General features: G+C 38.0%; 1 protein-coding gene across 1 annotated transcript in view; it reads right to left on the bottom strand.

The window, feature by feature from the left end:
* Window positions 1-14,269, bottom strand: part of rbms2a (RNA binding motif, single stranded interacting protein 2a) — a 57,863-nt gene that overhangs the window by 23,339 nt on the left and 20,255 nt on the right. Inside the window, exon 2 of the mRNA XM_084100467.1 lies at window positions 10,531-10,691. Coding sequence (XP_083956593.1) covers window positions 10,531-10,691 — 161 coding nt within the window. The remainder of the gene's footprint in view (window positions 1-10,530; window positions 10,692-14,269) is intronic.

The following is a 14,269-nucleotide window of genomic DNA, read 5'->3' as shown; positions in this document are numbered from 1 at the left end:
TCTCCAGCGCCTCTGGCAATACGCACAGACATTCCTGTCTGTCTCTGACTCTTTTCCGATCACATGTGGGAAGTCTGTCGCTCCGCCAGTTGGCACAGTCATGTGTTGTTGGCAAAGCCAGTCTCGAATGACTAAATGAAGCATAACTTTCTACATAGAGTACAAGTGTTTTTAACACACCGTTTGGCGGCTTCAACTACGACCTTGTCTATCATGAGTTACTAACATCAAATCGTCAATACGGTTCATTTACAAATCAACTCAAAGTAGCCAATGACATGCTCCTGGAACAGTATTTTGATCATTCATTTGCTGATTATTTCTTTTGATTAAATCAGATATTAAACATCTTGATAAACGCTCTCTTTATATATAGAAACTGAAGTCAATTTAATGTATGTTAAACATTATCTTGTAATATTTTTGCACAGCAAGCACAACCTGGTTTAGAAACATTCCAGTAAACACTGCTAACAGGATCAGAAGTTTAAAGAGGACCCAATTACATTTTAAAGCATCCGTGTGAAAACAAACCTGGAAAGAGACGTGATGATTTGAGGAGAAATACAAGAGTTTCTCAATGCATTCCAGTGAATTACTGGGATATATCGTAGGAGAACAGACCACAAATGCACAGTATGTGTTGTGTGTGTTCACACTGCTACAGCAGAATACAAAGAAAAAAGAAAATAATCAGGCGGAGAAGAATGCAAAATGCTCTTGCCACAGATATTCTTGTGATAGTCAAACCCTGTTGAAATACCAAGCGTTTTGATATTCTCCTGACGTCTGAATATTTGTAGCTCAACCTTATGATCTGAACTGATTTGTTTCAGTCTTTTTGAGTGGAACTTCCCCAAACCGGAAGCGCATCCCATAATCTAAAACGCAGTCGGCTCGACGGGAAAGAGGAGGATAACGTTTTTTTTTTTTTTTTTTTAAGCAGCAAATCAATGTAAATAATCAAAGTTAATAAATCATAAATGGCCAGTGTTAACTGATAACACACGGTATACGGGTTTGGAAATACATTAGGGTGAGACATTATTTTCAACTTTGGGTGAAAATTAGACAAAATGCAGTCATCACCATTGCGGTTCTAGCTCATGACAGCGATATCATTTTCTGAACAAATTGTTAAAGTTCCCCTGTGGTGAAAATCAAGCTTTTAATATTGTTTATATGTCTATGTGGTGTTTTTAATATGCTTTAAAGGAGAACTCCGGTCAATTTTAACACTGAGCTAATTTGTTTGTACATTTGGAGTGCTGTCAATACAGAGAACAACGACAAAAATCGGTGTTGCCTACACCGTGTTATCCTCTTTTTAAAATTTGCACCCTGTTGACTTCAATGGGGCAAGTTTTAAACCTGCTTTTAGCCCCTTAACGTCCTTGATGTGTCATTACAAGTGCCCAGCCAATGTGAGTGATTCCTTCAGAGTGAACACGGTGAATCTGACTGCAGTAGATGTGAAAGATATGAATAAAAATGATGTTATTTCAGCCAGCGCTCATACCTGTATTTACATCCTGTTTTCGGTCGAAGGCCATAGTAGTCGATTGTCGAGTTCACGTGCGTGATCATAGGTAACTAAACCTATGCGCATGAACTCGACAATCGATTACTATGGCCTTCGACCGAAAACAGGAAATAAATACAGACAGCATTGCTGAGTGTTTTCTCCTTAAAACTGCAGTGAACCAAAGACAGTCTCAGAAACACGCTTTGAAATCGCTGGTGTTTCTGACGTCACAAACTACCTTGTAACCAATCAGATCAACGTGTGATCGTCAACCAGTGGATCTCTGAGCTGAGTGAGTGAGTGGAGGCGGGGCTCATTTGCATATTCATAGAACTGCAAATACTAAATGAGGCAAGAGTGTCGAGTTACATTCAAGATATTTTAAGGCATGAAGAAATTTATTTTCAAGGAAAAAACATTTAAATATGTCATTTTGAGTTTTAAGGGATAAAATTATTGTCTACAGGGGAACTTTAACAGAATGGGATGCAAGAGGTTTGGGAATCACATTATCAGCGTGGGAATATGATAACTGAGAGGGTGAAGGGAGCAACAAAAAGAGGAAGTGACTTGTGTTGTAGTCCGTGAGACAAACATCCATGTTGAACAGTTCAAAGGTCATCAGTTAAACACCCATCAGACTTTTACATTTAGACATCTGTGTGTGTGTGTGTGTGTGTGTGTGTGTGTGTGTGTGTGTGTGTGTGTGTGTGTGTGTGTGTGTGTGTGTGTGTGTGTGTGTTCAACCATGACCCAGTTAGCACGGATGGCGTCCTGTTCTTCACATGCTCTGGTATTCGTTTCCCCTTTAAAGAATTTCCACTGCTGACACTTCCTCACCTCTCTCACCCTGCGATCGCTTTCCTCCAGTCCAGTGGGCAAGACTACAGGACACTTCAGAATAAAGGTTCTTTAGTGGCAGCGATGGTTCCATGAGGAACCTTTAACATCCATAGAACCTTTCCAAAAAAAGTTATTTTAAGATCTGATCACTGCAAGGTTCTTTGAGGAACCGACAATGGTTCTCCTATGGCATCACTGTGAAAACCCCCTTTTGGAACCTTTATTTTTAAGAGTGATTAGACGACATTGCTCTAGACTCAGTGGATCTAAAGGGATATTTCACCGCTGGAATGATTAATGTGTATTTAAATTGGGTCATTTATGTAATAGAAATGTGAAATTATTTTAGAAGTTGGTGCCTTCTAGACTGAGAAAAGCCAGAAAATGTTGAAACCAACCATGCCAAAAAAGAACCGTTATTTTTAAAAGTGTAAGTTAACTCAAATCCGTTGAGGAAATCCATTTAAAGACCAATATTAAGCAAAGTGAACTTGCATCATTTGAATCCACTAAAAAAGAACACATCTTTTAGTTAACTAATAGCGAACAACTAGCAAAGAGTTTTAAAATAAAGGACTGAACCAAACACTCTTCACCACTTTAATGTTAACGCCAACGTTAAAGGGTTAGTTCACCCAAAAATGAAAATTCTGTCAGTAATTACTGAGGGTTACTACACCACATGAGGGTGAGTAATTACTGACAGAATTTTCATTTTTGGGTGAACTAACCCTTTAAAGAAATCCCTTTAAATCCCAACATAACAGAACATTAAACACTAACAGAACTCTCCTCATATTAAACCTGTGCAAAATAAAATAACACTTCATTTTAACATTTACTCTCTTCTTATCGTTCAATGCATTGAAAAATCAGATTCTTTCTCTTTGTATGTGATTATTAATTGTGCCCAACTTCTTAAGTACTGTTAACTATGATGAATATTGATCTGGAATGAGTAATAATTGTATTTCTTGAAACTGATTAGCATAAATGTTCTATTCTTAAACATTTAGTATATTTTAAAATATAAATTGTTAATCAAATCATAATTTATTTTCACAAAATAAACTTATATGATTGTTTAGGAACAAAAATTGTTTTAGGCATTTATTTTGGTATGTCCAACGCAATCGCAATCAATCTCTTAAGTGATATTCAGATATTTTTTTTAGCAGGCTAACTTTTTATTAGGGGTGTAATGGTACATGTATTCACAGTCAGATGACGAATACAGTCAGTCACAGGCGATCCACACTCCAGTCCAGAAGGGGGCGCTCGCGGTAATGCAGCACTGTTTGCTAACCGAAACAACAGAAAAAAAAGAAAAAAAAAGAGTAGAAGAAGAGACGATCTACTGGTGCGTTCTATTATTTATCCGTGTCGGAGTTCCGACTAGGAAAACAGACGTTGCCTAGCAACACGCACCAACGAGCCCCCTTTCCTCGGATTTCCCAGCTCAGAAGTCGGACAACCGTGAGGACACCGAGCAAGAATTCCGCCCTGTGGTACTTGTAAGTATGAATTGTTTTCATTGTTTTTGGACCGCTTTGGTTGTTTAAATGATGATTTTAATTAGGGCTGGGACAATAAATTGATGCATTGTGAATCGAGAAATGATTCTGGATCGATTCCAATTTTTTCCGAATGCATTGCGATTCTCTCTTGAATCGATTCTGAGCTTATTTTTTAACAGCAGATGGCACTGCGTGCTTTGGAAACAGCCGTAATATGCTGGCTTCCAGTTCCTTACACACACACCACTTGAACCTCATAAAGTTCAAAAAGGTTGAAGCGAATTACAAGGGTGTTTGCAGTAGGCTGTATAGATTAATCTCACGTCATAAAAGCATTCTGAGGTGCAAGTATATTCTCAGACTCAACCGAACGCATGAGCGCTCTTCTTCGTGAGCATTTGAGCGTGCCGTTAAAAACTAGCCTAGAGCGCCATCTGCTGTTGAAAACTAAGCTCAGAATCGATTCGATTCGAGAATCGCGATGCATTCGGAAAAAATTGGAATCGATCCACAAATCGCGATGAATCGATTTATTGTCCCAGCCCTAATTTTAATCACTCGTATTACTGCAATACCTTACTGCGTCCGTATCACTGCCAGTGGGAATGGGAATCGGTCTTGTTGTGAGTGCAATATTGAATGAAGCCTTGTTTCAAACGGGTGTTACTAACGTGGCTAGCGTTGCTAACAGTAGATAAACTAAAACATGAAAATAAAATGAAAATTTTAGAAGTTCTACCACAGCAACAGCTTTCTGGGTGGCGTCCATGTTTTTTCTCCGACTCGGACGTGCAAAACATACCAGCACGCTTGAAGTGTGGAAGTGACGTCATATCCGAGGGCCGAGTCGGTTCGTTGACAATAACAGAACGCACCATACGCACCAACCTAAAACAAGTTCAGGGGCCTCATTTATAACCGTTGCGTACGCACAAAACAGGCCCTGAAAGAGGCTTACGCCACTTCCGACGCATAAGTTGTGATTTATAAAAACAAACTTGACGGGAAAATTTGCGCACCTGCACGCAAACTCTGACCCATGCGTACGAACGTTTTGGAGATGGAGCAATTTGGCGACACCGATGGTGAGCTGGAGATTAGTGTCTTTTTGTTCACTTTTAGACAGAAAATCTAAAGAAAAAATACAAGATAATACAAATATAATTTCACTCACCAAGCCTGTCACTTGAAGCAAATCCCTTCTTAAATGTCCGCGCCAGCGAGCGCGTTGAGCCGTATAGTGAAACTGACGCAAATAACAGTTTAAATAAATAAAATAATGATTTAAACTATGTTTTACTTCTGATATAAACATTTAGATTAAATATGCCATTCAAATTAATGGAGTTAAACACTTAAACATGAAATCATTACTGAGAAGTTACAACATTTTTTATATTCGAATTCAATCAATAGAAATATTTGTTGTGGATGCGATGCTTTTGAACACTTTTCCTGTGGCGTGCTGTGTTTTAATGTTTTAACCACAGAGATAATTGCTTATCAAGATAATACAAGATTGTCTGAGAAAATAGTTTCGTGCAAATAATGCCCAAGGCCTATCTGTTTCCAAAAATATAAATCAATTAAAAATACTATTCGGCCAGTGGAAAAGATGAAATGTATTTTACACTATTTGATTTATGTATTCAAAAACAAGACAAGGATAGGCAAGTACATGATTTTTATTAATGTAATGTGTCTTGTACCATTAAACGTTATCACGTGGATGAATGATCATATGCAAATGATATGTAGATGAGGATCTGCATAGTAAAACTAGGCGTTGTAAGCTCCATATATGGTTATTTCGGGGAGGAGACGCATGTTCACAATCTTCCGCTGACTGGGATTTATAAAGTGAATTCTGCGCAGGTTCTGGCGTACGAACGGTTTTATAAGTCTGAATATTTTTTTGCGTACGTCATTTTTGGCTTTCGGGCGCACGTACACTTTTAGTAAGGATCCTACGCACAGTTTTATAAATGAGACCCCAGATGCACGCAAGAGCTTGCTAGTAGCCTTTACACTGAGTTTCAATTATTTTTAGTGACGCGCTCCTGCAGAAGCTAAAACAAGAAAATGCACAAATTATGAATGTTTTAAAACAGGTTTGGCAACATCCGGTTGATATGTGGGACTGCTCACACACAACGAGCGTTGAAGGCACCACAGAGCCACAGTGTTTCTCTTATGAATGGCTTATTTAGTTGTCTCTGCATATTAAGCTGTGACAGAAGTACATGACGCACACATTTATCCAACTACACACCAGAGCAAATCATGAACGCAGTTTTGTTTCAGTCTGGTAAAGTTTCATCCCTCATACAGCAGGAAAAGATCACTCATTTAACTGTTGGCTAGACAGCATGTGAGGCCATAAGCAGAGAGCTTTTACACATCTTACATCATCATGAAATGACCATAAACTCCCCTCTTAACCTACAGTCTCCCAGCGGGGGGAAACTGGGTGGATCAGGAACAGACTCTTAAAATCTTACAAAAACGCTTATGAAACCAGACGAGACTACAGCAGGGAAATAGAAAGCAAAACTGACTTGCTTTATGTAACGAATAATGTCAATGAACTTGCTTTTACTCCATACCGGATCTACATACCAGTCAGAAAGCTTTGCAAACTCTTGTTGGCTGGTCTTCCAATTTATTCCAGTTATTTATCAATAAAACAATTTCAATCCTTTAAACACGAGCCGCTTTGAGGATAATGAGAAACAAATTCAGTCAAATGTGTCCAAAGTATAGCACTGCGTTTCTAGAAACAGAGGACTGTCACCTGGATTTTTCCATAGCCTAAATATGGCTGTGCTGATGTTTGTGGAAAATCAGCATTAGTGTATGGTGTCATTTTTTTTTTCTCAGAAATGTTTAAAAGCGTCGCACTGCTTTTTCCAGTTCATCTCCAGCAGAAGCAGAGCGTCAGCACCTTTCTCCTGCAATCGCTGCCCCACATCTGAACTGAAATGAAGAATGTGTCTGTTTAAACATTAATGATAGGGTCTAAACAAGATTGGTCTTGACTTGCAGAAGCAAAACCAGTTCTCAGCCTCTAGAGATCTGTAAAATTATGGTATACTGCGGCACAATTTACTTACTTGAGAGCTATAGAGTTTACTGCTCGTATTCAAAGCACAATCAATCAAGTTTAGTGAGACTATTAACATGCAAAGCTTCTCATGTGTAGATGTACAGTGTTAAAGGGTAACTCTCACCAAAATGCAACCTAGGGTCTTTTTGTTAATCTACCCGAGGCAAACTTTCGTTTAAAAGCATAATTAGGATGGAAACGGCACTTTTAAGTTTGACCGTATTTTAGTTTTCGGTCAAATTGCCTTTTGAATGGGAGTGCTTGGGGCACGACTATAGCTGCGTTTACATGGACACTTATAATCGGATTGACGGCTCAATCGGACTAAAAAACCTTCATGTAAACACCTTAATCGATCCGATTGAGCTCGATCCGAATGAAATTTCAAAATAGCCTCACACTAACACGGTAGCATAATGAAGGTCCCTACATGCAAACCGAAGCATTGAGAACTTTGTAAGTGTACAGACAGTTTAATAAGAAGATACTTTATAAAGACAGAACATTACGCGTTTACAGACAGGATCCATCTTGGAAAACAGTCTCGACTAATCGAGTCACGAACGCCGTGCTAAGTGAGCTGGTCGATAGGAATTACGTTTGTGAAATCTAACGTAGCACGGCGTTCGTGACTCGATTAGTTGAGACTGTTTTCCTAGATGACGCCTGTCTGTAAACGCGTAATGTTCTGTCTTTATAAAGTATCTTCTTATTAAACTGTCTGTACACTTACAAAGTTCTCAATGCTTCGGTTTGCATGTAGGGACCCTCATTATGCTACCGTATTAGTGTGAGGCTATTTTGAGCCTTGTTAGTGGTATTAACTAGCGATTTAATTTTACTTACTCTGTGCCCCATATACTAGCGTTATAAGCTAATCTGTTTTTAAAGATAAAACTCTTTACATTCGATTTTCATGAAAACGCATCGCAGGGAACGATCGACTCGGTAACCATGTGTTAATTACCCCTAGGTTCATTTTTCACTGGATTTGTCCTTTAATATGCTCTAAATTATGACCAGAGACGAATTAATAATACGTCTGCTGTTTAAAACAAAATAAAGAACCAATAGAGGAGAATATTTAGGTGCGAAAAGCGGGAAACTCTGTATATTCGTGCAGTGTGCGCATGTCAAAACATCAGATCCGATTTGAAACTTGTGACATATAAACGCGCACATCAACCCAATTACTTTATTTATCATTCATGTAAACACCTTGTTCGGATTCATCAATCGTATTGATTTCATTCCGATTGTGTCCATGTAAACGTAGCTAGTGATAGCATCAAAATCGCTATTTTTAAAACACTAAGAAGGCTCGACACAACATGAAACTTTGCTGGAAGGATCACCAGGGGCTCTACACATGAACTCCAGCACTGAGAACAAAGCTGTTCTCGGCGGGTACATCTCCGAAAACTTCTAAAGTCATTTTCAAATGGGCGCTATATGCTTATATAAATAGCATATTTAAGGTCTTAAAACTGCATTTCGTGACAAAATAACAGAAATTAGAAATAACAATGAGAAATGCTGCCAGTATAGATCCGGCAGAAACAAGCGGCGTGATACAAATTGTGAAACGGTTTCTATGTTATATTAGTAGAATATTGCATGGCTAGAAAAAGGCTCTAAGCCAATCAGATTCAAGAACCAAAACTGTATATATGCGCATACTGGAATTAGCTGAAAGTCTTTGTAAAGTTGCATGGCGTAACATTTTATAATAAAGCTCTTGGCTTCATCCCAAGAAAACTAAGCATTTCCTTTCTGCCACTCCTATTTGATTTATGTCTCCTGAATTTACCCTCATGTTTCCTCTTTTGAACCACAAATGGCTCGAGTCCAAACCTGAAAGCCTACTGTAGTTTGCTCAACAAAACGTACTCAAAGTTACATCTGATCGTGAGATCTCTGGACTGTAAACACATTAACAAGCAGAAGTTTACAGATGAAACGTCCAACTTAAAGGGTTCTCATCAAGATTAAACAAAAATATATCAATATGAGTTGTCCTAAAAGAGAAAGAGTGCTTAAAGGAGCCTCAAAGCAGTGGTGTTGAACCTCTTCTGAGTCCCCACTGGATATTTTTTTCTAATGTAAATTCATGCTCTATTTCCCTCTTGTTTACAGTGTCCTTGTTAAAATGACATATGGAACATGTTACACTATCAACAAGTTCAAAAACAATTCTGTCTGCAATACAATTTATCAGGTTTATGTATTTATGTATACACACGATCTAGATCCACTGAGGGCTAGGGGTGGACATTCATTCTTAGTTATATATATATATATATATATATATATTGTATATGTATTTGTATCTATCTATCTATCTATCTATCTATATATACACACACATATAGATACATATAGATATAGATATATACATATAGACATATAGAATATACATATAGATATATACATATAGATATACATATAGATATATACATACATATATAGAATACACATATATACATATACATATACATATAGAATATACATATACGTATGTGTATATATATATATATATATATATATATATATAAAATATATAATATTATATATAATATATATATATATATATATTTTTTTTTTCAAGTTTTCATATAACTCAAATCATACAAATCCACAGGAATTCACCACCAATTTGCCAAAAATGTTGCATTGTATTATGAGATTGGGTTGGTTTCAAATTTGCAGTGGTTCACAGCCCGTGAAGCATGTGTTTACCCGATCTCAGTGTCATGAACTGCTCTGAGACTCAAAGGCTGAGGATCCAAACACAGCTTTTATTGGCTAATCCAGAATCATAATCCAAGTAACAGGCAGAGGGCCAAAACCAAGGCAAACAATACCAGAATCCAAGACACGGGAAAACATGGATATCCAGGGATATTCAGGGATATCCAGGGATATCCAGGGAAACTGGCAGAAGACCAAAGCCATAACAAGGGAAACGAGAGAGCGCTCAGAAATGCAGTGTGACACTAACAAGACTTCACAAAGAATGAGGGAATAAACAGGGCTTAAATAGGCCGAGTAAACAGACACAGCTGAAATAATGAAGCATAATGAGTCCGGGCAATGGGTTATGGGAAATGTAGTTCATGATGGAAAAGTAAGGGAGTTGGAAGGTCGCTAGTGGACGTCAAGGTGGATGTAACACTCAGTCATAATGTAGACATTTTTAATGGTACATTTGTATAATAAAAAAGGAAGAGTTGTAGTAAATAGTCTCTTGTTAGCCTGAATAGCCACATCCTCCATTAATCACAAAATAAGCCCTACAAATTAATAAAGAACATATTATACACACATTTCCTTTGTAATGGTATATCATGATTTGTAGATTGGTTTGTAAAAGGTGCTTTTATGCATGTTTGGACTGAGTCTTCGTTGCATTTACACAGTTACCGCCAACTGTCATATCAATTGAAGCAATTGGTTTTTCGTGACATGATTCCTGACAAATTTCGAGTACAACAAAGCTAGCTAGACTTATATAGCATACACAGACCAGAGAGACTTACGGTTGGCAGAGCTTGACCAGGTCTTGGTCTGTAGTCCCAGGATGGAGTCCACGGATGTAAAGGTTTGTTTTGCTCAGCTGTTCCCCGCCTCCCAAACTACTTGCGCTGCTGCTGTTGGGGCTGGACAGTGCCATCTGGTGGCTGGAGGACACATAGGCTTGCTGTTGAAATAAAAACAAAATACATATATACTTATACAACAAATACATTTTATTAATATTTAAGCTTTTAATGTTGTTTATATGTCTATGTGGTGTTTTTAATATGCTTTAAGATAATATGCTGGTGTTTCTGACGTCACAAACTACCTAGATCTCTGAGCTGAGTGAGTGAGTGAAGGCGGGGCTCATTTGCATATTCATAGAACCGCGCATACTAAATGAAGCAAGGGTGTCGAGTTACATTCAAGCTATTTTAAGGCATTTTAAGGCAAGGAAAAATGTTTTACATATGTAATTTTGGTGATCAAAGATGAGTTTTAAGGGTTACATTATTGACTACTGGGGGACTTTAACAAAACTAATACAAAGACAAAAATTTGCAGTGAAAAAAATTGTTGATTATAATAAAAAGGGAATTTGCAAAAAAAAGTTACCTGCATCTTTTTAAATGTCACATTAAATTAATCTATTTATGCACCATTAAAATTGATTAAAACCGAAAGACAAGACTAAAAAAGCAGAAAGTATGTGAGAAAGGGCTTCGTCAGCAAGTTGCAAGCACACAAACTCAGGCCTGGCCTTGGGGTTCCAGCATTAGTTGTGAGAGATTTTTTTCATTGAGAAAAGTTGATATGTACTGAACCTGATCTATCCAAATGAATCAAGATTGAATCGAACTGAATCAAGATCATAATTGAATCAATCGCAAGCTTGTGAATCAAATCAAGAAATGTGTCTCAATGCCCAATGCTACACAGGGAATGTGATCATTACACATCGACAGTTGTGTCCTTACACTAACCTGCACTGGTTAATGTGAAGGATGAGCCCGTTCACCCACATACACAATCAAAATCCTGTATGTTGCAACATCCCATGGTTTCCTTTCCCCTCTGCTCCACGAGTTTGTTGACTTAACCTTTTGTCTCTTCCACCCAATAATAACATTAAGCAACTTTCAGATAGATGCCTGCCAACAGCAAACCAGCACTGAATGTGAAGGAAAGCAAAATGCGTGGTTCATCTTGGTCTAAAAGGTTTAAAAGTGACATATTATGTCATTTCCACATAATGTAATATAAATATATGGTGTCCCCAGAATGTGCCTGTGAAATTTCAGCTCAAAATTCCCCCCAGATCATTTATTATAGCTTGTCAAAGTTGCACTTTTTTGGGGTGAGCTAAAAAAATTTGCATTTAAATTTGCATTCCCTTTAAATGTAAATGAGACGGTCGATCCTTTACATGTGCTTCAGATACAATAACAAAACACGCCAATCTCACTCATCCAGAATCTCAGTATACCAGTAGCGAGTGCAGCCTTACGGAGAGAGTTTCACTTTTAGACGCTCCTGGACATTTCTGAATGGTTAGTGGAGACAATTATGTAGTTGTTGAGTGACATTAATTCATCTCATCGACTTGCATGTACCGTCATGTTTAACTTTTACACAAGTTGACACAGTTCCCTGAGTTCTTTATAACAGTGCTCAATGCTCGTCTGTGCAGCAACGACAGAACAGTTTCATGCTTTGCTCGAACTTTTGCCATTGTGTTACTGGTTACACTAGCTGCATTTACATGGACACTCAATCGGACTAAAACACCTTCATGTAAACACCTTAATCGATCCAATTGAGCTCGATCCGAATCTAGCTTATCCTTGTTTCAGATTCTCATCCACAGACGACTGGTTTTGGGCATTTTTACTGTGTGATCAATATAAGCAGCATGGCACAACGTTTAATATGCTCATTGTCTCCAAATCATTACCAGAAATGGATTAATATAACGTCTGCTGTTTAAAACAAATAAAGAACCAATAGAGGAGAATAGTTGCGCTAACAGCGGGAAACTCTGTATATTTGTGCAGTGTGCGCATGTCAAAAAATCTATTCCGATTTGAAACTTGTGACATATAAACGCGCACATCAACCCGATTACTGTATTTATCGTTCATGTAAACACCGTGTTCGGATTCATCAATCGTATTGATTTCATTCCGATTGAACCAAAAGGTGTCCATGTGAACGTAGCTAATGTTGTCGCTTGCGAAAACCAAATGGCGTCGCCGCGGGTGTAAACATGCAGATTAAGGACCGGTAATATTATAATAAGATCTTTTACGTCAGAAGGAGAGCGAAATCAGATCGTCTTATTTTTGGACATGCTTGCAGAGAAAGGCTCACCAAAACAAAGTTACTGGGTTTCACTTTTCACGTTTTCTGGGTTGGTCGATGCACCGGGGACCCGATTATAGCACTTAAACATGAAAAAAGTCAGATTTTCATGAGATGTCCCCTTTAAAGCACCCGTGTATCAGGCATTAATCATGGGAAATCAGGGGACACCGGTAATAAAGCTGTCACGGAGAGATATAAAACATGGAGAGGATTCTGACTGACATGACTGACTGCATGAGTAATGGCTTTAAAGCAGGGTATGTGAGTGAAACTGAGTCGGATAAGCCTGGAGCGAAGAGACAAGAGTCTGAAAATGAGGGAAAATGAAAAGAAAGGTTTCTTCTGCTGAAAACCTGACAGCTAGGGGGAAACTGCTGTCAATCTCCAATCCGTTCTCACACCGATACTGCCACACACCTGAGCCGAAGCCAAAATCTGTGCTTTGGTGCATATATACTGATGCAATAAATGTAGGGGTGTAAGGAGACCCTCATGTCATGACTCGATACTAGGGATGTCAATTTTCACTAATTCCCATGATCGATTGTCGTTTAACAATCAATTAATCATTAGCCTTAATAGGGTCTGCAAACGCTGCTCAAAACACTTTGTTCCTCACCAAATGAATGAGATGGGTTTTTAATCTAAATAAAGGGCTTGTAGGATTGTAAAATGTTTCGATGTGATTGATCATTTAATTAAATTACTTATTTAATAATGTAATATAACGACTAATACAACATGTCACCAACGCCGCCTCAGATGTGTGCTTGTCAGAATGTGTGGGCTACGCTCTTCCTGGAACAACGCGCTGAAAACAGCAACTAAACACAATGAATTCACAATGATTTAATAAAACAGTGTTCTCATGTTCTGTAATATGACAGTCCCAATCATAGTTATTATTAGTCGTGCATTGCTGTTGAGCTGTGCGCTGAATGAACACCTGTAAATTGCAAGCGCGTTATTTAACTCAAAGAAACGCATCCTATACGAGATTAATCAGATATATACACAATAAACATATTACAAATTATATCTGCACAAAATGACGCGAATGCACAAGTGAACTTGAACTAAGTTACGAGCCATTCAGAATGACTCATGCTGTGGACGCGCTCGAAGAAACTAAACCCAAATAATTCACAATGTTTTATTACAATATTGTTCTCTTTATAATGTTATGTAATATGACCGTCCCAATCACAGTCATTATTAGTCATGCATTGCCGTTTGAGCTGCGCGCGCTGAAGCTGATCACGTACGCTTCACTACAGCGTTAAGTCTTAACCAAATGCATCCTATATGAGATGAATCAGATATAGATAGGCCTACACAAAATAAACACAATATTACAACTTACATTTGCACAAAACAAAAGGCTGAGAATGCACA

The sequence above is a fragment of the Abramis brama genome (genome assembly GCF_963993115.1).
Source record: "Abramis brama genome assembly, chromosome: 23".
Taxonomy (NCBI): domain Eukaryota; kingdom Metazoa; phylum Chordata; class Actinopteri; order Cypriniformes; family Leuciscidae; genus Abramis; species Abramis brama.
The sequence above is the reverse complement of the archived record's forward strand: the minus strand, read 5'-3'. Positions and strand labels throughout refer to the sequence as shown.